The following is a 21792-nucleotide window of genomic DNA, read 5'->3' on the forward strand; positions in this document are numbered from 1 at the left end:
CTACAATACAGAATCTATATGGTCAGGCTTTGGAGGAGCACAACTGTGTATACTCCTATGTTTCTATTTTCTGCTCCATGATGCTTATGTTTACATGAATTAGTTACTTTTCGAATACGTAATACAAGAGAATAAGGAGTGCAGCCGGTGCTTCTAACCAGGTACTCGGTATCGTAAAAGCTTAGATTAGAGATAATTGTCTCCAGTCCGCCTTACTATTAAACCCATCGATGTATATACCATTTATTTTATGTAAAAAAATATTCGCTTCGATTCATGAAATGTGACCAAAGGTTATCAATATATAGTCAGCGTAAATGTGATAGATGAAAAAATGCCATTATAAAAGGGAAAGCGAAAATTTTTAAACCTTCAAGCCTCGGTGTAAATATCAAATAATCATGCGATTCAAGGAAACTATTCGCGGAGACAAATAAATATCCCATCCTCAAACTCTTCAGACTTCAAGATATAAAATTGGTTTGCATGGTATGCATGAAAAAAAAGTGTGTATTTGTTTTGTACATACGAAATAAGCTATTGGCACATCGTTGAAGAAAATAAAAATCTATAAACCTCCGTGGATTTGTTTACTTAGTGTTTGAACTGATCTTCAGTGACACCCTTGCCCATAGCAGCGGTAGATGCGACACCACCAGTGACGATCTTGATAAGCTCATCAGCATAGTTGGCACCACTCCATTTCTGTTGTAGCAAAGCAAGACATAGTTAGTAAAAGAGATTCAGCAATTTTCTATCTTTTCTTTTCGTGAAAAAGTCTATCTGTGTACATACCTGATGTTGAAGAACATCAACGCCAGCTTCTCTTTCCTTACGTTGAACACCTGCAACGTAGGCAAGCATACCGTGCTCAGCATAACCCTTTGCGAAGGTGGCTAAAAGAAGATTGAGATGGATGAGTTATTTGATAAACAGTATCACTTCGTCAAGCCTATAGTGACATTTACCTGTTGCGAGAGCATTGGCGTGGAGACCACCAAGAGTGATGAATTGCCAGGCGAAGCCAAGCTTGCCCAACTCCTTGATGTAGGATCGCATATCATTATCCGTCATACCTGCAGCATCCCTTTGAGGCAAAAGAAAAAGTTGATGAAAATAAGGCAGTGTTAGTAACAACGTAATGAAACATTTCCTTTTTTTTCCACACATGTGAAATATGCCACAAGCTTACCAGTTGAAGGATGGAGACAAGTTGTAAGAGAGCAAAACATCGGGGTACTTGGACAAGACACCTTGAGAGAATTGTCTGGCTTGTGTAAGAATGGGCTTCTTGGTTTCCATCCAAAGCATATCAGCATAGGGAGCAAAGCAGACAGCACGGTGAGTAGCGCATTCAGTACCACCTTGGTAACGGTAGTAACCTTCTCTGACACGAGGAAGATCCCAGTCCCATGTGATTTCAACACCGAATTTCTTTGCAACAGCTCTGGCTTCCAGATTTGACTTGAACTCAATAGCCTTGTAGAAGTCATCGACCTTGTTACCCTGACCCTTCTGCTTGAGAGCAGCAGCGACAGCGTCACCATAGCGAGAAAGCTTAGCATCCTCGACCCACTTATCTTCAACTGCCTGCAGCTGATCACCGCTCTTTCCAGCTTGTTCAGCTTCATACATAACTTGAACCAAAGGTGGCAAGGAGGTGTTAGTGGCACCGAGGATGAAAGCATGATCACGGTAGTCAATGTTGCTAGTAATCAAGGTAGCAGCTTCGGCATCGGAGCGAGCGACAAGGATGTTATCAACACCCATGATATCATATTGCACGCGGATAGCGATCAAACGGTTGATGTGTTCGGAGATAGGTACCAAGACCTTGCCAGCCATGTGACCGCACTTTTTGGTTCCAGCAGCTTGATCCTCAACTTATGAAAATAATGTAAGTCAGCGACAAAAGTTCCGCATATGGAGTGTGGGGAAACTTGCCACATATTAAAAAAAAAAAACTTACTGTGAATACCAGCAGCTCCGCGCTCGACAAACATCTTTGTCAGCTTCATAACAGCAGTGATACCACCGTGACCAGTGTCTGCATCAGCGACAATAGGACGAAGATAATCAATGTAGGGGGTCTTTGCTCTCTCTTCCTTGGACATGGCGAAACGAGCCTCATGTTGCTTGCGGTCATGGAACAATTGAGCCATGAACAAGTGTTCAACCTTGTTAGGAACAGTGTCCATAGGGTAATCAGCCAAATCTGGACCAGGTTCATTAGAGGAAGAAGCGGTGGAAGAGGATTGCCAACCAGAGACATACACGGTCTCCAAATGAGGGGCCATTTGCGTAACCTGGACAGGATCCAAGGCTCCAAAGGTATGAGAAGCTGTGCCATTCTTCTTGTGGTTTTGCAACAAAGCCCACAACTTCTTGGCTTGAGCATTTGAAGGGTAATCAATGTGAAGGGTACCACGCTTAGAAACAATAGCTTCAGCGGTATAAGGACGTTTGACAAGACGGAAACGGGGAGAGGCCCACCATTGCTTGAGCTGATCGACTTGTTGTTGGAACTCTCGTTCCTCTTGTTGGAGCAACTGTGAAGAAGACATGATGGAGATAAATGCGGAGAGAAGGAAACAAAGGCAGATGTGTTTTATAAAAGTAATGCGTTTTATATTGGCTTCATCAACTTTCACCCTCTGCCCGTGATCCCCCGCAATTGTCGCTAGTCGGCATGTGAAGATGAACAAAGGCCAGAGAGTGTAAAACTCCAGCTTGAACTGATCACGCGCCAAACCCTCACCTGAAATTTGATTGGCTGACAATTCTCACTTGTCATCGCTGGTGGACGGCTTGGTAAGCTGAAATGACACGATCATTGGGAATTCGCTGTATATTACAATGAATCAATGTTCACCATCACTCTCACTCGCTACCTTGAATATCTCTGAAAGATTAGGTCCTATGGGATAATTTGCATTTTATGTCTAGATGGAACAACGTATGATTTCTTTAAAAACAGAATTTTTTTTTTGGGATAGTCGCTCGGACGGATGACTCTTGAAATGTCTTGTGCACTACTTGATCCAAGAATGCATGGACTATTTAGAGGCTTCTTCGGCAGGAGTGCTCGGAGTTACAGGTGCATCCCCCCAACTGCGAATATTCCAACCATGCTCGCTGCTGATCTTGTCCGTCTGTTCTCCAAGAATAGCCAAAGAATACTGCTTAGTTTCGCTAGGTACAGCTAGGTACTGATGTGCTGCGTGTTTAACGTCTTCTTCTGTCACATTCAATAGCTGCTCACGACGCCTGATATTTGTAATGTGTTTGGATGAGTCAACAAGCGGAAGTGAAATTTGATGTCGAGCGGGGCTGTTACACCCCCCCTACGGTTTCTAATGTATGAATGTCTGGAACGTTATAATTACCTTTGACGAATGTCGTCGGATATACCGTCGGTAAATTGAAGAAGGCCTTCTTGAGATACGCTGATGGGAGCATCTACGCCTTGGAAAATGGAAAGTTTGGCCTCAGTCATCTCTTGCTCCGTAAATTTCCGTTTAGCAATCCAATCAACCGCCTTGGAGTAAGTATCAATGGTTTCCAAAGTTTTAGGATCACGGTACGAATAGAATGAGAACAGTCCGTTAAGACCAGCATATTGAGCACCGCCGCCATAAGCACCATTTTTCTCACGGATCTCACGGTGTAAGAAGTGCGATGTCATAAGGGATGAGACGACTTGAAGCTTGGCGCCATCGGGATGGGTATACGGAACCCCGCGAAGTACTTTGGCTGAAAAGTTGACCGAGAACGGTAACGGAAAGAAGGTTTTACCATATTGAGGGACGAAGACATTCTAGAGGATGAGGGGTCATTGTGGGTCAGAGTGTGTCAGGTAAATTTGGGTTTGGGCACGTGCACTTGAAACTTACTGGCTCTGAGGGTACTGACACAGAGTCCTTGGAGAGACTTGACAGGAACTTTGTCAATGCTTGTTCATTTTTGCCTACAACCTCGTCGTCGCATGTAACAGCTACTCGCAATGATGATTGCTTGAGCACCAAACTACCGATCAACTGCTCCGTAGATTAATGATAAATATAAGCTTGAAAAACAGCACTGTCCATATTGTACATACCTTAAGTTTGGAAATCACATCCGAAAGGTCTTCAGTGCTGGCAAGTTTGTTCATAAAGTCAACTTGAGTCATACCGCCATAGACTTCAGAGTGGCTCATGGCAGGGGTGAGAGTCGAGCTTGCATAACGGCGAGCATATGCATGTCCTGAACTCGCCACCTGGTTGACCATGGAAGCTGCATTCTGCGCAAAGAAAAAAAAAGATATCCGGTTATTAAGGGTAATATGGTATATAAAGTAAGATGGTAGAATGTCTCTTTTGCACATACCATGGCAATCAACGTGCGAAGCTTTTGAGCATCATCAAAGTTGGTCTCGTGCACTAAAGTCTCCAGAATATCAAACATTTTGTCGATATTACGATCCAAACAGTTTCCAGTCAAAGCAATGCCCTCCTCAATATGATCGAGGTCTGATGGGAGACATGGTATATAGGATATAAATGATCACGCAATATCAATTCAAAAAGCACATGGATGCTACATACCGGAGTGACTGGTGGACACTAACGTACTGGCATTCAGACCACCAGTGAAGAGGCGAATCTCTTCATCAATGATAGCCATGTCTTTGGTTTTTGTGCCCAACGATGTCAGTGCCTACAACAAGACATGGAGAATTAAATGTCTCATTTTCCCACGGTGTTTCAGTATTGAAAATGGGACTTACATCGCAAAACAAGGGAAGGTATACTCGAAGTTCAGGGGGGATTCCAGTCGAAGTGCTGATGGCTCTAAAGTAAGTGATACCATTCGTCGCTGCTGTACGCCATTGGACCGGTGTGTCCCCAACTGCTGTGTGTTCAAGAGGGGTGCGCTTTCCTTTGAGTGGGATATCATTCAAAGTCAGCGTAGGCAGGCAGGACAAGTCCTCAGTTTTGTCCTGGTTGGCAAGCAGCTCCAATCCACGCTCTTCGATTTCCTTCTTATCACTCTCAGTCAATGCTGAAACCTTTGATTCCAGCCTCTCCTGCTCTTCTTTGGACAATTCAGCTGCAAAAGTTGTCGAAGGCTCCATAACAAAAGTCAATTTGTGCTGGTTGTTGAGCAGGTATTTCTCAATTCTTGACTCAAAGAACCCTCCTTGTGCCAATTCCTTTCTAAGACGATCAATGTAGGTATTGATTTCCAAGAGATCGGCCGGGTTTGTGCCATTGAACCATCCCGAGGACACGCCGTGCATAATACTCAATCCGAAATCCGCCGTTTTCTACCGATCAGTGCGAAATAGTTTTAGCGGTCATGGTGTCAAGTAAACCGTTCAGGTTCCGGTTACTTACATGCTTGCGACTAAGCTCCATTTGGTGCAAAGCAGCCTCAACTCTATTGTGATCAAAGCCTTCTTGGTGTGCCTTTTCAAAAACTTCTTGGATTGTGCTTTTGATCTGGATTTGGGCCGGTGTCAATACTTCTATTCTTCTTACCATTGCCTCTCACTCGTGTTAAATGTCAAATACCGTATCAATATCGCTCGACTTAATTCCTTGAAGCCCAACCGAAAAGCAGCTTTGCATAGTGGAAGAATCGTAACCTGTGTTGGCCGAGAATTCTGCGCCGAGCCCGCTTTCGATCAAGGCTTTGTACATTGGTGAAGCATGGCCGTCCAACATCAAGTATGACATGAGGCGCATTGCAAATGTCTCAAAGACGTCCTATGGTTGGGAAAGGAAATTTGCATAAATACAATGGATTGATGAACATGCATATATGTATTTCCTTACTGTTGAATTATTGGTCAGGTAGGAGAGCGAGAGCTTGGTCTGCTTTTCACTATTTCCAACTAAATGTACCAGGAGGTGAATAAATATTGTGATATACGCGACCTGGTTCTCTTCAACAGTACTTACAAGGATCAGCTGCGCACGGTAAAACAATCTCTCTTGGGCCATCCCATGGTGTGACGAGTTTGTTAACGTTGGGAACGTTGATTGGGTCGAAGTTTCTGATCTGCGCATCGATGGCTTCCAAATGTTGCTCTAGCGGCAAGTTTCCGTAGGTATAGAAGTGGGAATTCGAAGGATGATAAAAGGTCTTTTGGAATTGAACCAGTCCTTCATGTGTTAAATCAGTGATGTTCTTGGGATCTCCACCACTGACGTTCTCATATGTTGTTCCCGGAAACATTTCTTGTTGCGCTCTCTGATAAAATAAGTAACTAGAATCCGACATTTGTCCTTTCATCTCATTATAAACCACTCCCTTGAACACAATTGGTGACGTGTTGTCTACAGAACGAGTCAGTTCTACCTGTTCTCATGCGATATTACAAATGGTACATTGTTAGCTCACCCGTAGGATTTTCATGCTCCAAGCGCCAGCCTTCCTGTTTAAAGTCCAATTTACGAAGATGCGGGAAGAAGGCTGCATCCATATACACACTTCTCAAATTATTGAAGTCGACTTCATTTGCGGATGCAAATGGATATATTGTGTAGTCTGAGGCTAATGCGCAATGACAGCGGAGGGAATTAGGTTCAATAAAACAAAAATTTGCAGTGTCGTCAAGGAAAAAAGGCCATACCAGTAAAGGCATTCATGAACGTAGCAAGGCTCCGGTTGAGCATTTTGAAAAAAGGATCTCGAACTGGGTACTTTTGACTTCCACACAATGTTGTATGTTCCTAGAAAAATGATATAAAGCATTAGATTGGTGGATTGTACATGCAATTATATGTTTCATCAATATATGTACCAAGATGTGAGGAACACCGGTGCTATCGGATACAGGCGTTGAAAAACCAACGGCGAAAACATTATTCGAGTCGTCTCTGTCTACATGAAGGTGTTTTGCGCCGGTCTTTTCGTGCTGAAGCTGTATAGCTGTTAACTGCAGTTCTGGGACGGTGCGGGTCTATTTCAGGATGAAGCACAGCATGAGAAACAGTGACGGCAATGACAGCTTTCAGTGGAAGCACTTACCTCTGTCACTTTGTAGCCTTTAAGTTGATCGCCAGGTTTCAAAATGGCTTTGTAGTTGTCATGGTCTTTCGGTAAGTACAAAGTAATATAAAACATGGAGCTGATTTTGTTTTGGTGTTAAACGTACCTGCTTTGGCATAAGATCTTCTAAAGGATTGGCGAGACTGGGCTATGCAGCTTGCCCTTCGAGCGGCAATGTTGCATTGTGAGAGCATTTTGGAGTGCTCGTTAGTGTCAGGCTTCCCGTGTCACCGCTTGAAAAGTTTGAGTCAGGACGAAAATTTGGAGTTCAGTCGGGATACTTTTCCTTCCGTCATTCTGTGCTGTCAGGGTCCCGAATTTGACCTTGATTAAAAAATCCAGATCACAGAAGGGCGGCAAGAGTTATGCAATGAATACTCAAGCTATGAAGAAAAGCTACAACTCAACATAAGTAGGAAAATGACGGAAATTCTCAACGGTGTCTATGGCTATCAGTATAATTTTCGGGTAATTTCATTGACGTTGTGTAGAGGCGAGAATGATTGCTTGCAGTTTGAATACTATGTCTAGGTTATTCAAGTTTAAAGTAGATAGAAAAGTTAATAGAGATAAAATAGTTCTATCGATTGTCGAATGTGCTGGAGCTGCTTGATTTGCTCATACAACGAATGCGATTGAATAAGACAATGAAATGATGGCTGTAAACATCATAACTAAAGCGTACACTGCTACAATGTAGCTCTTTTCAGCTACAATTTATTGATATCTGCTCATAATAATTAAATAATTTCAGCTTCGTATTTTAGCTATCCCTACTCGAAAACTCATCAACAAGCGAGCACAGCAGGTGTCCCCTTTCCTGAACTAATTTGCTTTTTTTTTTTAACAGACTTGGAGTTACGGTGCCCGCACTTTAGCCGTCACAAAATAATTTTTTTTTATGTTTGGGTTCTTTGCAAATTTGTGAAACTTCCTCTTTTCCCCTCTATATCTGTAGTGATGGCCCCCACCAAGTCTGCTGCCGCCAAGAAGAACCAGAAGTTCGTCATTGACTGCTCTGGTCCCGCCAACGACAAGATCTTCGATGCCGCTGCTTTCGAGAAGTACCTTCACGATCGCATCAAGGTCGAGGGCCGCACCAACAACCTTGGTGATGCCGTCAAGATTGTCCGTGGTGCTGATTCCAAGATCACCGTCACTGCCAACATTCCTTTCTCCAAGCGTTACCTCAAGTACCTTACCAAGCGTTTCTTGAAGAAGCACCAGCTCCGTGACTGGCTCCGTGTCATCGCCACTGACAAGCAAACCTTCGAGCTCAAGTACTTCAACATCAACCAGGGTGAAGAAGAGGAGGAGGAGGATGACGAGTAAATTATTTACTCTAACCTTCGCACTTGATAAACCTCTCTAGAGCATGTTTCTAACTTGCAATTTCTGAAAAATAAATGTTTCATAAACCGTAAGGGCGAGATGACAACGAGCCCCAGAGAGGTTTTGTTCTCTCAAATCACAATGTCTGCAGAATGAACCTCGATGTCTAACATTGTTTTTATTTAAATTGCCGCTGGTCCCAAAATTTTTTTTGTTCCAAGTCAAGTTCAGGTACAGTGGTTTGCTCACTAATGACTTCCTCCCTTTGTTTCTTGTTCAAGAAGTCGCTTCAGATCTTGTTCTTCCTTTTCTCTTTGCTTACGTCTTAGGTAAAGGTCTTTCACGTCTTGCTTCACTGAGGAGTTTGTCAAAGATAGAAAGAATCGGGTGCAAGAGTGGGCATCTAGCGATGACTACAGAGTTAGCTTTGTGAGCGCTTATCATTCAGCAGCTTTAGAGTTGTTTACCTGTTGTTTGCTCGGGTGAACAGACGCATTGCTGTCTATACTCAGGTTGAAGGGGACAATGTGTTGCTTGCCAATATTCAAATCCAATCTCGTTGAAAAAATGCAGTTCGTCTCGTTTTAAAAACAAGCTGGCCATTATTGTTTGGACAGTGACATCGCTCCATCTACGCAAATTTGTTAGTTATACGGTCGGGACATATCCTATGAACAAAAATTTTACCTCTCGTAAAAGAAGCCGCCCTTTTTGTCAAGGTATTCAAAAAATGTTCGATAGCTAGGCGACCGCAAATAATCCAGAGAATATATTGCAAAATTGTTCCAGAAAAGACAACCATTGAAATACTGCCATCCTTTGTTCGTAATCAAGGGCTGTATGCTATTGTCCCATGGTACAATAAACGACCAATGCGACATGATGAAATTACGTGTAGCTTCCCAAAGTGATGGAATATTCTCCATTCGCTCTCCATCATTTATGACGAATGCTGTATTGAAATATGGACATAAAGAAATATAAGGCACTAGCTCTGAGTGTTGATAGTGACAGTGATGGCTGTACTTACCGAACTTTTTGTTGTTCTCCTTCATGAATAAAAATGGATCAAAATTGATATCACACAAATATTTTGATTCTGGTTCGACACGCCAGTAAAACTCTAGGTCTCTAAGAAGAGAATGGTATTGAATGAAGCCAGTGTGGAATCTATGTATTGATATATGCGTAAGTTTTGAAAAAAAAAAAAAAAAAAACTATCAATTTGTCACCGTCTTTCATATTCACTTGCCTGCTCTTCAATCGAAAGTCAAGACTGCCACCGCGGAATAGACCCATCTCTGCATATCGGCCCATCTCCATTTCTGCAAAACGTGTGTCGATCCAATGCGGGTACGACCATTCCCTCTGATCTATCAGCCCATAGTACATGGGTGCTCCCGATAGCATTTGGGTATAGTGCTTGAACTCTTGACTTAGTGGTTGATCACTGAGGAAAACCCATGGATAATTGTATTGATGATTCCAACGATCTTCTATAGTTCGGATGGTAGAACGGATAGTGTACAAATCTGCATTGCGAACCACTGCTACCAGAGCCGCTTTCACTGGGAGAGTGTTGTTGACAGCCGTCCAGTCAATTCGAATGTCAGCATGTAATTCTGGTACATCTAAGTGTGCCTTCACTCGCTCGTCTTGTACGAAGTCAATCATAGCATGGCGATATATATCTTCTGAAAAAAGCTCTTCATCTTCTACCGTAGAGCTTTCACCATCCACCAGACCGAAAATGATAAGGTAGACGAAACCAATGATAACAGTGAATAATAGACATGTTGATATTCTGTTTCTCCGTATGTATGATGGTATGTAATTGTAGTGTTCACTGAATCGTATTGGTGACCTCGTAGAGTGATTTGGGCGAAACATAGTAATAATGATATTGCATAGAAATGATTGCGAATAAATGTAAGATATGGAAGGGGACTTTGTATGCTCAGGAGGCACGTTTTTTCAATTCATGTAATCCTAGAAAGGAAGCATTGGTTCTCCAGGGGGTAATCGGAATTTATCAATTACTCAAGATGCTGCTACTGTGAAGTACAATTCGTTTCCGGTGTTGAGCTTGACTTTCCATACCTTTCGTTTACAGTTTTGGTGGCCATAATCCTTACAATAGCTGATTGCATTGATAAACAATATTGCTGTCATGTATTTTCAGTATCTTGCAGGGACGAGCCCTCACAAGTAAAAATTATCGCACAAACTTTTAGATATATCAGAATATCAATTTAGCCGTTACATGGAAGCAAGCCGCGCAAGTCTACGATACTTTTCTCCTAGATGCTGTATTTTCTCAAGGTCACGCCTTCCATTGCTCCCTATTAAAAAATAAGTATGAAGATTGAATGAAATTTTGATAAGCTACAGGGCTTGACGTTTAAATTATGCGAGGCTCCGTTTACTAGTAGCTTCCGGTTATGAACAAGGACATGAAAGTCATCATGAAGCTTATTGTAAACACGAAGACTTTCAATCAAGCTTTGTGACTGTCATTTTGTCGTTTGCGCTTCGTTTTTGGGCATTCTGCGGCAAAGACAGTTTCTCTAAATCAGTTTGCAAGATCCACGCCATGCCTGTCACAATCTTAACTGCTCAGCCTGATCTTTCCAACGAGGTAGTTCGACACAGTGAGAGTGGAGTAGAACTGGAAGTTTTACCTCCACTCAGGGGTATAACAGAAAACATGAAGGGCGATTTGAATATTACAGAGAGGTAAATCAGGTCTATTCACGTTGATCACCACGCCTTACCTCTGCTCTTGCTGATCAGCTCTATTACTTCCTAATAGTCAGGTGTACTTTTGGTCCGAGTCACATAACACCGGAGTGGCGCTGTGGTATCCTGATATTATCATACATGCAATAATGCGTCAAGCTGACCGCGAAGCCATATATTGTCAGCTAGGCGAGGGCATCCACTTCCCTGCACAGGTCGCGGAGAATGGAAACAACGACGATGAAGAGGACGAAGATATAATGGCCGAGTTGTATTTTATTCCAGCCAATGGTGATTCATGTAAGAACTGAAAATACGAAATCTGTATTGGTAGCGATATAAACCGGATGGAGATACTGACTGATTCTAATTTCATGTAGTGGAGGCGATATACAATGCCATGTCTCAGTGTGCAGTCTTGCATCCTGATGCTGATGCTGACGGAGAGGAATTTGAAGAGGAAGAGGAATGGTATGCTAACCCAAGCGATGAAGCCGAACTCAATGAGGTTCAACGAGCAGCTTTAGATCATTTGGCTACAGTATTTCAACCTCCAGTAAATGGAAAGCAGACGCACGAGAATGATGATGGTGCGTTTGAAGACGCTATGGAAGAAGAATAAAGGCTGGTTAAATTTCAATGTCTGAGAACAATTGCATGTGATTCTGAGTCAAAATAAAAATTCCAAATGGGTGCCATTATAAAAGGTGTGGGGGGAACTGTCAGTTACCGTTGTTGTTTCTTTGTTGCTCAATATCTCTCTCGCCTGTCATGATGTCACTAGCTGCTTCTCGCGCATTGCTCTCCCGTGTTTCCACTTCTGCTGTTCGCTCATCCTTCTCGCTCAATGCTGCTAGGTACGCGATGTGTGTTGTAGTATTCCCTTCATGTCTTCACCTTTCTCACATAACTTTCATAATTCAGAGCATTCTCGAGCTCCATTGTTGCCCGTAATGCACCTACTTCTCTTCACCACTTCACCGAAGAAGAACTCATGCTTAAGGATGCTGGTAAGTACACAATTCATACACTTCCCCACATGTCCTAAGATTCAGTCTCAGTAACCGTGCAATTTTTTCTCTCTTCGATCAGTCTCACGTTTCGCTCAAGACGTTGTTAAGCCCAAGGTTCTCGAGATGGACGAGAACGAGCATTTGGATGAAGTTGTTTTGAAGGGTTTGTTCGAGCAGGGTGTAAGTCATTTTTCTTATTTACACATAGAGTTTGCACGGTTGTAGTTCCGGCTACACATTTCAGCTTATTGATCCCGTTTTCCCCGTAATTTTTATTCTCAGCTTATGGGCGTGGAAACTGAAGCTGAGTACGACGGTTCCAACTGCTCCTTCACCTCTGCCATCATCACCATTGAGGAGTTGGCCAAGGTTGATCCTTCCGTTAGCGTTGTCTGTGACGTCCAGGTATGTTTTCCATATTATACCTATGTTCATCTGCAAGGCACCAAGACTGATGTCGTCCATATAGAACACTCTAGTTGGAACCCTTTTCCGCAAGTATGCCAGCGAGGATATCAAGCAAAGATACCTTCCTCAGTTGGCAACCAACAAGGTTGGATGCTTCTGTCTTTCCGAGTCTGGTTCCGGAAGTGATGCTTTTGGCTTGCAAACCAAGGCTGAAGACAAGGGTGACCATTATGTCTTGAATGGATCCAAGATGTGGATAACCAACTCCAAGGAAGCTGATATCTTCTTGGTCTTTGCCAATGTGTAAGTATCTCAACATGTTTTAACCATCTGATAAAAAATAATAATTTAATGCTAATATTCCATTGCAGTGATCCTTCCAAGGGTTACAAGGGTATTACCTGCTTCGTTGTCGAGAAGGAATGGGGTGTCGAAATTGCCAAGAAGGAGTCTAAGGTTGGTATCTTTATAATAACCCTTAGGATGATACCCTAATTCTTAAACGTGTCTCATGCTAATTCTCTATCTCCACAGCTCGGTATTCGTGCTTCCTCTACTTGCGTTCTCAACTTTGATGACATCAAGGTTCCCAAGGAGAATGTCCTTGGTGAAGTAGGCAAGGGTTATAAATACGCTATTGAGATTCTCAACGAGGGTCGTATCGGTATTGCCGCACAGATGATTGGTCTTGCTCAAGGTGCCTATGATATCGCTTTGCCCTATCTCTTCCAACGCAAGCAGTTTGGCCAACCCATTGGTAACTTCCAAGCTATGCAACATCAATACGCTCAAATTGCCACTGAGATCGAGGCTGCTCGTCTTTTGACCTACAACGCTGCTCGCTTGAAGGAAGAAGGAAAGTCCTTCATCAAGGAAGCTGCAATGGCCAAGCTTTACTCTTCCCAAGTTGCTGAAAGATCTGCATCAAAGGCTATTGAGTGGATGGGTGGCATTGGCTTCACCCGCGAGACTGGTGTTGAGAAGTTCTACCGAGATGCAAAGATCGGTGCCATCTACGAGGGAACCAGCAACATTCAACTCCAGACCATCGCTAAACTTATTTCTGAAGAATACAAATAAGCACATGAAAAGAGAATTGTTTGACTCAATTTATATGTAGCGTTTTAGACAAATACCTATTTTGTACATAGTGGTAATCTTATATCGCCATTTCTTCTTTATGCGTTTGAATTACATTGCAGGTTAGACACCTTGTATGTTATTTTTTGATTTCTTCTGTTGTTGTGGACGTTGACAAGAGGTTTAGTTAAAGTGAAGGAATAGCAGCATCACCTGGGCTGATCAAATGGTTCACAAATGTACGCTTGGTTCTAATTGAGCATTGCGTATGTACGTCTCCTATGCCAGCGTTCATACCGCTGCAATTCACTTTAGCCATGACCATGGATTGTATTTGAGTGTGCCGGATGCAGACAAGCCGTTTTAATAAGATCAAAAAAATATTACTGCGTCGGTGATAGCAGACGATGTTTGGTGATATTTACAGAAAGTGGAAATGACTATGAGGGGATTCTATTTTCTAAAGATGGCCATACCCTTCTTTGCTTTCTTCTTCTTCTCAATCTTCTTCTTCTCAAGATAGCGAGCTTGCTTCTTGTTACGGGGTCCACTGGTGGAAACCTTCTTGGGTTCTTCATCAGTCTTCAATTCCTCGTCCAAAGCAGCAGCTGCATCCATATCCTCGTCACCACCATTGCTGACCTTGGCTTTGTCGGCAGCATCGGCTTGCAACTTGGCAAGTCGTTCTGTGCGCTCATCAATAGTTGACTGGAAAACCTTTTCACGTCGGATGGCTACGAAGAGGAATCAGAAATGAGTACTAGGAAACATGGCGAGGTTGAGCTTATTATTTCATTCTTAACATACCTCTGAAGCGACCCTTGGATTTTGAACGTAAACCTTTAGCCATTTTGATTCAAAGGGGTATTAGTTGTGTTGGAACAAAAAAAAAAAAAAAATTTATCTCGAATCCACCCACACTCAATCTGAATTGAGAAGCAGTCACTCTGCAAAGTGAGTGGAAAGGATCTCTGTCCCTGTTTGGACACTTCTGCTCTCCTGCCTGGCCCCAAGACCTTCATGACCGCCATTCCGCAATTTGTTGTTATACACGACCAGGCCCGTAATACATATAAACATCCCGTTGTGCATTACGTGTTTGAAGGCGAGAGTATACCTGAGGACATACCGAAATCGTCTTGTATTATCGTGGATTTAAATGAAGCGGCTACGGAGGTTGAAAAGGCTGATAGCTTAGATCCGTCGTTTCAAATCACAAACTGTAGGTTGGATACAAGCAACATTACAGAAGCTGGAGGCTTTTCTGGGTCAAGCGATGATGCAGAGTTGGTAAATCTGACGATAGAAGGCATATCAGCTCATGTGTAAGTGAACGTTTCGTACAGAACTGGTGCACAACATGTATAGCTTATCAATAGTGTTACAGGGAGCCTCGACTAACGAGTAAAACCCCACTGATGGATATGGAATCGGTACGAGAGGCAATTTTCAACTTTAGAGAAAGGTGGGTTACGCTGCTTCTTACTAGGGTATGAGGATATTGGTACACGGTGTTTCTGACATAGTCAATAGGAATGATATGATGCGCAAGGTTATACTTTCTCAAAACCGGCATAAGACGTGAGAGCAGCTCGGTTCGCCCTTTGAGAATCTTATTTGTAGGATATAAACAATAATCACAGCACATACCTTACATTATCATATACCATCGCTTCGCTACATTATCACCACACACCCGGCTCCTGTACATTTCTATAACCATAAGAACAAATTAATGGAGATGATGAATCAATGCTTCAGTAATAATCTTGAATGAATTGGATGAAGTTGAGCAACTCAATTGTGTACGCAAGCTTCTCCAGCATGAGGATGAGTGATTCATCCAATTTCAAGCCCGCTTTGTCGAATGCCCGCTCGCCTCGTGACCGTCAGGCTCAATTTTTGTCATCGTGCTAATAATACCGGCCCTAGCGTTAACTCAAGCTCATTACTTGCTTTCGTTATCTTTCTGATCCTATGCTCACATCACGACTCTCTCGACCATTATCCGTAGCATTTCGTACACGATCTACCTGTTTAAAGGCTATCAGTACGACTGTTCGGCCTTACTCTTCAGAACACAATGACGGCAGCAATCCAGACAGCAATAAAACCGAAACGAAGCGACAAGCTCCAGCAGTTCGTTTGCCTTTTGTACCCGTAATCAACATACCTGAGCAGGAATTAGCTCACACAGCCTTCTTCGCTCTCCATCGACCTCTTTTGGGACTTGCTAACGAAGATGTCCCTTACTTTGGTCATCAATCATACCCTCCTGGTGAGAATGACGTCGAAGGTAAGGAGAAAGCTCGAGATCACCGTTCTCTTTTAGCGAAATGACTTAATCCTATATAGATGTAGAAGACCTCTCTCGGTTTATGATGAATATGCGGCCGTTTGGAAGTCCAGAGACAAGCGTTGAAGATGACGACACTACTTTCACCGTTACGCTCAACCCCTCCAAACCTTCGTCGTTTGCCAATGACCTCGTTACTCCTACGCATCAACTTGAAACGCATGTTATGCCTGGAGCAGATCAAATTGTAGATTATCTCAATATGATTCAGGAGAAGATGAAGAAAGAAGACGAGGCCATGCATGCCACTAGTGTTTTGAGGAAGCGTAAACTCAAGATGAACAAGCATAAGCACAAGAAGCTCATGAAGAGAACCCGTGCTCTTAGAAAACGCATAGGAAAGTGATAGACTTGTCATCTTCCTTGTAGACTCCCTCCATTTGTAAATAGCAGCCTTACTGTGTATATCACTCACTTCCTTGGGTGGATATGGTTCTTTTTTCAAGTCCTCCCAAAGACTTAGACAGCTTCTTTTTTTTTCTTTATTTGTAATAAGATTGGTCTCTTTGTGAATTCAAATTTCTCTTTGTGATCCCCTTGGGAACGTGTACTGAAGCCCCTTTTGCACTATTGAAATTAGTGGAGCACTGCCGAAATTATTTCCATTTGTGTTGTTTCATAAGCATGAGGTAGGTAGATGGCAAGTAGGCCATGTTTGAAAGTTTGATATTTAATTGGTGGTAACGAAATGATACAAGCAAAAACAGAGGTGATAGATTGGGGGGAAATGTTGGGTTTGTTATCTGTTTGAATTTTTTTTTACAAGCGCAACAGCCTATGAATTTGTAGGGTTACGGTATGGGGAACGGAACTGAATAGAGTTGCCATAGAGATGCAATGCAGATTTACGTTGTTGAAGCTTCGCACGCACACGTGGGACGATTTAGATTTTGCTGATGCTCTTCTCAGCACCATAGCCATCGGATTCAGGAGTCCACATGCGTTCCATGACATATTCAATAAGCTTTTGTCGGTCTTGTACAACCAATTCAATGTCCTTGTTACGAGCAAGACCTTCCTTGACAGCATCAATGCAGACAGCAGCAGCAACTTCGGCACTGATTTGTCTGATGCGCTTCAAGTCAGGATACAGACGACGTTGAGCCTTCTCCTCATCGGTCAAGCATTCAGCAAGAGCGGCAGCAGATTGGTAAACCATGTTGTCGGTGATGTGAGCAGGCTTGGCAACGGAGGCACCAAGACCAAGACCAGGGAAGATATAAAAGTTGTTACCCTGGCCAGGGATCTTGACTTCACCTGTTTGCGGAACGGTATAGACAGGGAAAGCAGTTCCGGACGCAAAGAGCACACGGTTCTCGGTGAATTCCATGGCTTGAGCAAAGGTACATTCTGCTTGAGTGCTGGGGTTGGACAAGGGGAAAACAATGGGTTGCTTGTTAAGCTCAGCCATGCGGCGCAAGATGGGTTCAGTGAAAGTTTGGGGTTGAGATGAAAGACCAATAAGGGTAGTAGGCTTGACATAGTTGATGATTTCAAGCAAATCCTTGAATTGTTGGCCATTGTTGTCATCACGGCTAAAGTACTTCTTGTGCTCAGCCAATCTGTCACCACGATCATTGGTAATCAGACCCTTGGAATCAACAATATAGAACACCTTGCGAGCCTCTTCCTCAGTGAAACCATGTTCAATCACGAAATAGTCCTTGATTTGCTTTGCAACACCAATACCAGCAGAACCAGCACCAAAGAAGACAATGCGCTGATCCTTGGCCTGGACATTGTCCTCGCGGGCAACAATTTTGTATGCGTTCATTAAACCAGAGAGAATGACAGCACCAGTACCTTGGATATCGTCGTTGAAGCAGAAGGTGTTGTACTGGTATTTCTCAAGCAAGCCAAAGGCATGTTCGGAAGACCAATCCTCAAATTGAACAAGCAATTCTGGGAATTCGCTATAGAGAGCGGAAAGAACTTGATCAACAGCCTTGTAGAAAGTATCGTCTTCAGGACGCTTGCTGCGGACACCCAGGTAGAAGTCGTCATTAATGAACTTTTCGTTGTTGGTTCCCAAGTCAAGCATGATGGGCAAGGTGCGTCTAGGGTCAATACCGGCACCAGCGACATAGAGCTGAAGCTTGCCAATAGGAATACCCATACCGTTCACACCAAGATCACCGAGACCCAAAATACGGGAGCCATCCGAGATAACAGCAATCTGTGGGGAGAACGGATTGGGGTCGGCAGGGAAGGGACGGTAATTTCGGATGACTTCCTTAATGTTTGGCAGATCGGCTTGTGTCAGGTAGAGACCATCGGGTGTACCAGGTGGGGCAAGGAAAGGATAAATATTGGACCATTCAACACAAGCATGGCCAACAGTAGGGGTGTAGATAACTGGAGCCAACTCCTGTTGGGGTAAGAAGACCGGAAGGTTAGACTTATAAAGATCGGTTTCGGAAGATCATCAATTGGGGTAGGAAAAACAAAACACATACCTCTAGTTCATCACAAACAATCTTGTAAAAGAGACGGATGTTGGTATTTCGCATTTGAGCCATGAATATGTACTTCTCGAGCATAGTGTGCTTGGATCGAAGTTGGGACATAGCTCTTCGCTTTTGGATTTCCAAGCTCTCAATGCGGGATGGTGAAAGGCCATGGACGCCGAGAGCCTTGCGAGTGGTGGTATGCATAGCAGTACCTAAAACAGGATATATTTTTAGAAAATGGATGCTCCAAAATGACAAGGTCAGGACGACGTATATCTACCTTCATTATGGTAATGACTCTTGGATGCCAGATCCGCAGAAACCACTTGCTGCTCAGCATTGGGAGCAGTGTTTACAGCGTTCATTTTTGAATGGATGGGAGAACCAGTTGATAGAGAAACAGTGGGTGACATTATGAAAAGAAGTTGTGCAGTGTTTTTATTTTTATGTGGTTTTTTTGGGGAGAAAAGATAGAGGGAGATTGGTTTGAATGATAGACGTTGTCTCTCTCAACAAGCAACAGGGTCTTATATATTAACGGTTGATCAAGTCACATGTAGCGGTTAGAAACTGCTCCTGCCAATCACACAATAAATTTTCCTTTTGGTAGCGGGGGTTCCGTCCACCAGAACTTAGTCATTCTAATTGTGAGCAAAATCTTTGGCTGACTTCACTCGGCAGGAAAAAAGAAGCCATATTATCGCAATGAAAACACCACATTGTCAATGTGTTCCCTCTCCTTCGGTATAGCGCTACCATTTATTCATCAATGACAACGTTATGCATCTACCCCTCACATCGCTATCACAGGTCCAGATCCGAAAAATCATGATTTCGACTCCCACAAATTCACCCCGCTTCTTCTGTGTCAATTTTCGTTTATTCCCACGAATTCCCGTAACCTCTGCAAATTACAGACGAGACGCGTTTTCAACAAGCCGACTTGGTCTTCCGATTGGATATTTTTGCTGCCGCTTTTCATGCCAATAAATTGTATGAACTCTTCCTTTAAAGAACCTCCACAGTTTAGTCAATCGATGGGCAGAAATACATCGGTTGGGGGGCTGATCATGCTTTCTGATTTACTATCTTGTTGATTTTCACAAGCTTATAGGCTTGCTTCCATCGCTGAGAGCCAATCGATTACCAGTGAGCGGAAATGACAAATGCCTGGGCTTGGCCAATCATATTTAATCATGACTCGCTCCAAAACCTAAACCACCATTTCTTTTTTTCAAACACATGCGTGAGAGTCAAAGAGGTATTTTCAAGGCTATATTTGAACTTTAAAAACGTTGTGTCTCTTTTTAACGGTGTTTAAACTCTATCAGTCCAGGGCATCCATGTTATTATCCTCCTCCTCTTGATCATTGTCATCACTATGACCAGCTATTCGTCGAGGGAATGGACTGGATGGCCTCGTCCACCGAAAAATACCTGGTATAAGTGATGTCCAAGTGCCATCGGTACGACCAGCGTTGTTCGTACTTTGAACATGGTTGGAGGAGTCTGTTTCTGTCTCTGTATTTTGCTCATTTGGTGGGGTTGCCGATTCCGTGGGCGCGGTGGTCAACGAATATCGACTGATTTTTCATTTGTCAGTGGCTCACGGTAATGCACAAACCCTAAGTGTGGCATGAAGGGTACTCACCATATTGGGCATGTTCCATTCACTAACAGCCATTGCTTAATACACTCCTGATGGAAAAAATGCTCACAAGGCAATATCAATACATCTTCAGACACGCTGAAATCCTCTTTACAAACACTGCAGTCTTGATTATCCTCTATTTCAACAAAATACGACGTGGTCAGAGCGTGTACCACGGGGATCCCATTTATACGCGATAGCACCTACCGATATCTTTTGCTGTCGTTTTACGTTTTTTTAAATTCGCAATGATCTCTTCTGATGCTGGTGGTGGTGCGTTTCGGCTACACAGTGCAAAAGATTTAGTTAAAAAATATCCTTCTACAGCAATTGCCATATAAAAAACTTACTTGGTTGCTTGCTCTAATAATTGTGTGATCACATCATCTAGTCCGTTTTGTGTGAAGACATAGTCATCCATATTTCCCGACATTGGAAATAATTCCAAAGGCTCTGTATTGTTTCCCTCCGCTCTTGAGAGTATTTGCTGTATTATACTTCGAGGAAACCAGCCCAAATTAGTATAATGATGGTGATCATGACGAATCCCGTCGACGAATTGCTTTTCCAGATATCTTACTTCATCAATTGCATTATTCGTACTGTATCCTGTCCCTCCTGACGATTGTCTCCATTTTCCTCCTCGCTATCGGAACTTTCATCTCCACTCGCTCGATTGTTCATTCCATTGGATGTTTCAACATAATTAGGAGGGACGGGTGTATCTATGTTCGCAGTCGAGCTTTGCACAGTGACACGGCCGTTTGGGACAAAACTTTGGAGAATAGTCTGTAACATTTCCGATACTTGGGTATCATTCCCATCTTCGTCTGTTCCGTCCTCTAACTCACCCCCTTGAGCAGTGTAAAAGCTTCGAGGATCGTTGGTCTCTTCAATCTAAAAAAGGTAAGCCAGCGCCATTAGTAAACGAAATCCTCCAAACTAAGGGCTTGTATACTGCAAAACAGTCTACACTTACTTGTTCTACAAACTGGCCATTGCATTGGAGACAGGTAGGATCAGGAGCCAGTATTGGTTGGATTTCATTTTGGCATACGTGGCACCTGTAGTTTTGGTTGACGATTCAGTTCGGTAATGATCGATGAAGTAGCATGTATAGCAAATCGAAAGAGTCTCGGTCATTCTACCCACAAACTACCGTTTGTATTGTATCACTTACCAGTATCGAGGTCTTGGTGCTGTAGTTGTCATAAGAGCAGATTTGCATACGGGGATGCTGCCACAAGCAATATGGCCAGCAGGGCAGCCAGTCACATGTGGCAGCTCAAAAATTTCTTGGTCATGGCACAATCACTGCCCTCCAAACTGCCAAAGGAAACAGCCCACTACGTTGCCTTGACTATGCTCACGACATGGTATTGATTTGAAGTACAATTGTAGAGTAATACAACAGTTAGACGCCTACCATGTGAGCACCGGTCAGGCCATCATCATCATCCTTAAGCGTTTTACATTGCGATTCAGTCACAACCATGTGTATCTGCTGGAAAAGGGATGAATGTGATTTTGCAATTTGAATTCGTCTTTGTGCTTGACCTTGACCTTTCTACCTTACGCGTATATTGCTGAAATTTTCACCTTTCTTGTCGATGAAAGAGAAAGGTGTCTTGGTATATCTTTGTAAAAGATCTCTCCTGCTCACCTTTACAATTCCAGTTCTGCTGGCCTATTGATTATCCTAAAGTCGAAGAACTGTATTCACCA

General features: G+C 43.1%; 11 protein-coding genes across 11 annotated transcripts; 5 read left to right on the top strand and 6 right to left on the bottom strand.

The window, feature by feature from the left end:
- Positions 1-462: 462 nt before the first annotated feature.
- K450DRAFT_256190 (uncharacterized protein) lies at positions 463-2810 on the bottom strand. Its single transcript, XM_051591465.1, has 5 exons — positions 1970-2810; positions 1193-1883; positions 969-1087; positions 796-896; positions 463-705 (listed from the first exon to the last, which is right to left on the bottom strand). The coding sequence occupies exons 1-5, from the start codon at positions 2562-2564 to the stop codon at positions 595-597; spliced, it is 1617 nt and encodes a 538-aa protein (XP_051441561.1). The 5' UTR covers positions 2565-2810; the 3' UTR covers positions 463-594.
- Positions 2811-7400, bottom strand: K450DRAFT_256200 (uncharacterized protein). The gene is made up of 16 exons (XM_051591466.1): positions 7145-7400; positions 7018-7064; positions 6791-6949; positions 6620-6719; positions 6388-6540; positions 5946-6323; positions 5820-5878; positions 5556-5750; positions 5379-5483; positions 4769-5308; positions 4587-4698; positions 4369-4511; positions 4100-4282; positions 3894-4037; positions 3387-3817; positions 2811-3267 (listed from the first exon to the last, which is right to left on the bottom strand). Exons 1-16 carry the CDS (start codon positions 7230-7232, stop codon positions 3057-3059), a joined length of 3048 nt encoding a protein of 1015 aa, XP_051441562.1. The 5' UTR covers positions 7233-7400; the 3' UTR covers positions 2811-3056.
- A 441-nt stretch (positions 7401-7841) lies between these two features.
- On the top strand, positions 7842-8548 carry K450DRAFT_256216 (uncharacterized protein). Its single transcript, XM_051591467.1, has one exon. The coding sequence runs from the start codon at positions 7999-8001 to the stop codon at positions 8368-8370; it is 372 nt and encodes a 123-aa protein (XP_051441563.1). The 5' UTR covers positions 7842-7998; the 3' UTR covers positions 8371-8548.
- A 1-nt stretch (position 8549) lies between these two features.
- K450DRAFT_256223 (uncharacterized protein) lies at positions 8550-9932 on the bottom strand. The gene is made up of 3 exons (XM_051591468.1): positions 9623-9932; positions 9058-9540; positions 8550-9001 (listed from the first exon to the last, which is right to left on the bottom strand). The coding sequence occupies exons 1-3, from the start codon at positions 9778-9780 to the stop codon at positions 8824-8826; spliced, it is 819 nt and encodes a 272-aa protein (XP_051441564.1). The 5' UTR covers positions 9781-9932; the 3' UTR covers positions 8550-8823.
- A 998-nt stretch (positions 9933-10930) lies between these two features.
- On the top strand, positions 10931-11955 carry K450DRAFT_256226 (uncharacterized protein). Its single transcript, XM_051591469.1, has 3 exons — positions 10931-11106; positions 11183-11409; positions 11490-11955. Exons 1-3 carry the CDS (start codon positions 10964-10966, stop codon positions 11729-11731), a joined length of 612 nt encoding a protein of 203 aa, XP_051441565.1. The 5' UTR covers positions 10931-10963; the 3' UTR covers positions 11732-11955.
- On the top strand, positions 11884-13610 carry K450DRAFT_274587 (uncharacterized protein; the record flags this gene model as incomplete). The annotated part of the gene is made up of 7 exons (XM_051593127.1): positions 11884-11966; positions 12034-12119; positions 12202-12302; positions 12405-12527; positions 12592-12833; positions 12902-12986; positions 13065-13610. 7 exons carry the CDS (start codon positions 11884-11886, stop codon positions 13608-13610), a joined length of 1266 nt encoding a protein of 421 aa, XP_051441566.1.
- Positions 13611-13900: 290 nt separating this feature from the next.
- On the bottom strand, positions 13901-14933 carry K450DRAFT_256235 (uncharacterized protein). Its single transcript, XM_051591470.1, has 2 exons — positions 14418-14933; positions 13901-14344 (listed from the first exon to the last, which is right to left on the bottom strand). Exons 1-2 carry the CDS (start codon positions 14458-14460, stop codon positions 14064-14066), a joined length of 324 nt encoding a protein of 107 aa, XP_051441567.1. The 5' UTR covers positions 14461-14933; the 3' UTR covers positions 13901-14063.
- K450DRAFT_256237 (uncharacterized protein) lies at positions 14509-15391 on the top strand. Its single transcript, XM_051591471.1, has 3 exons — positions 14509-14935; positions 14998-15075; positions 15144-15391. Exons 1-3 carry the CDS (start codon positions 14631-14633, stop codon positions 15193-15195), a joined length of 435 nt encoding a protein of 144 aa, XP_051441568.1. The 5' UTR covers positions 14509-14630; the 3' UTR covers positions 15196-15391.
- On the top strand, positions 15338-16495 carry K450DRAFT_256238 (uncharacterized protein). The gene is made up of 2 exons (XM_051591472.1): positions 15338-15906; positions 15966-16495. Exons 1-2 carry the CDS (start codon positions 15588-15590, stop codon positions 16310-16312), a joined length of 666 nt encoding a protein of 221 aa, XP_051441569.1. The 5' UTR covers positions 15338-15587; the 3' UTR covers positions 16313-16495.
- A 1-nt stretch (position 16496) lies between these two features.
- On the bottom strand, positions 16497-18913 carry K450DRAFT_256241 (uncharacterized protein). The gene is made up of 3 exons (XM_051591473.1): positions 18697-18913; positions 18423-18628; positions 16497-18334 (listed from the first exon to the last, which is right to left on the bottom strand). Exons 1-3 carry the CDS (start codon positions 18827-18829, stop codon positions 16850-16852), a joined length of 1824 nt encoding a protein of 607 aa, XP_051441570.1. The 5' UTR covers positions 18830-18913; the 3' UTR covers positions 16497-16849.
- Positions 18914-19661: 748 nt separating this feature from the next.
- On the bottom strand, positions 19662-21307 carry K450DRAFT_256244 (uncharacterized protein). Its single transcript, XM_051591474.1, has 7 exons — positions 21248-21307; positions 21047-21131; positions 20648-20964; positions 20418-20564; positions 20275-20351; positions 20068-20203; positions 19662-19999 (listed from the first exon to the last, which is right to left on the bottom strand). The coding sequence occupies exons 1-7, from the start codon at positions 21277-21279 to the stop codon at positions 19744-19746; spliced, it is 1050 nt and encodes a 349-aa protein (XP_051441571.1). The 5' UTR covers positions 21280-21307; the 3' UTR covers positions 19662-19743.
- Positions 21308-21792: the final 485 nt, after the last annotated feature.

This window comes from Umbelopsis ramanniana (genome assembly GCF_025399195.1).
Source record: "Umbelopsis ramanniana AG unplaced genomic scaffold K450scaffold_62, whole genome shotgun sequence".
Classification (NCBI taxonomy): Eukaryota; Fungi; Mucoromycota; class Umbelopsidomycetes; order Umbelopsidales; family Umbelopsidaceae; genus Umbelopsis; species Umbelopsis ramanniana.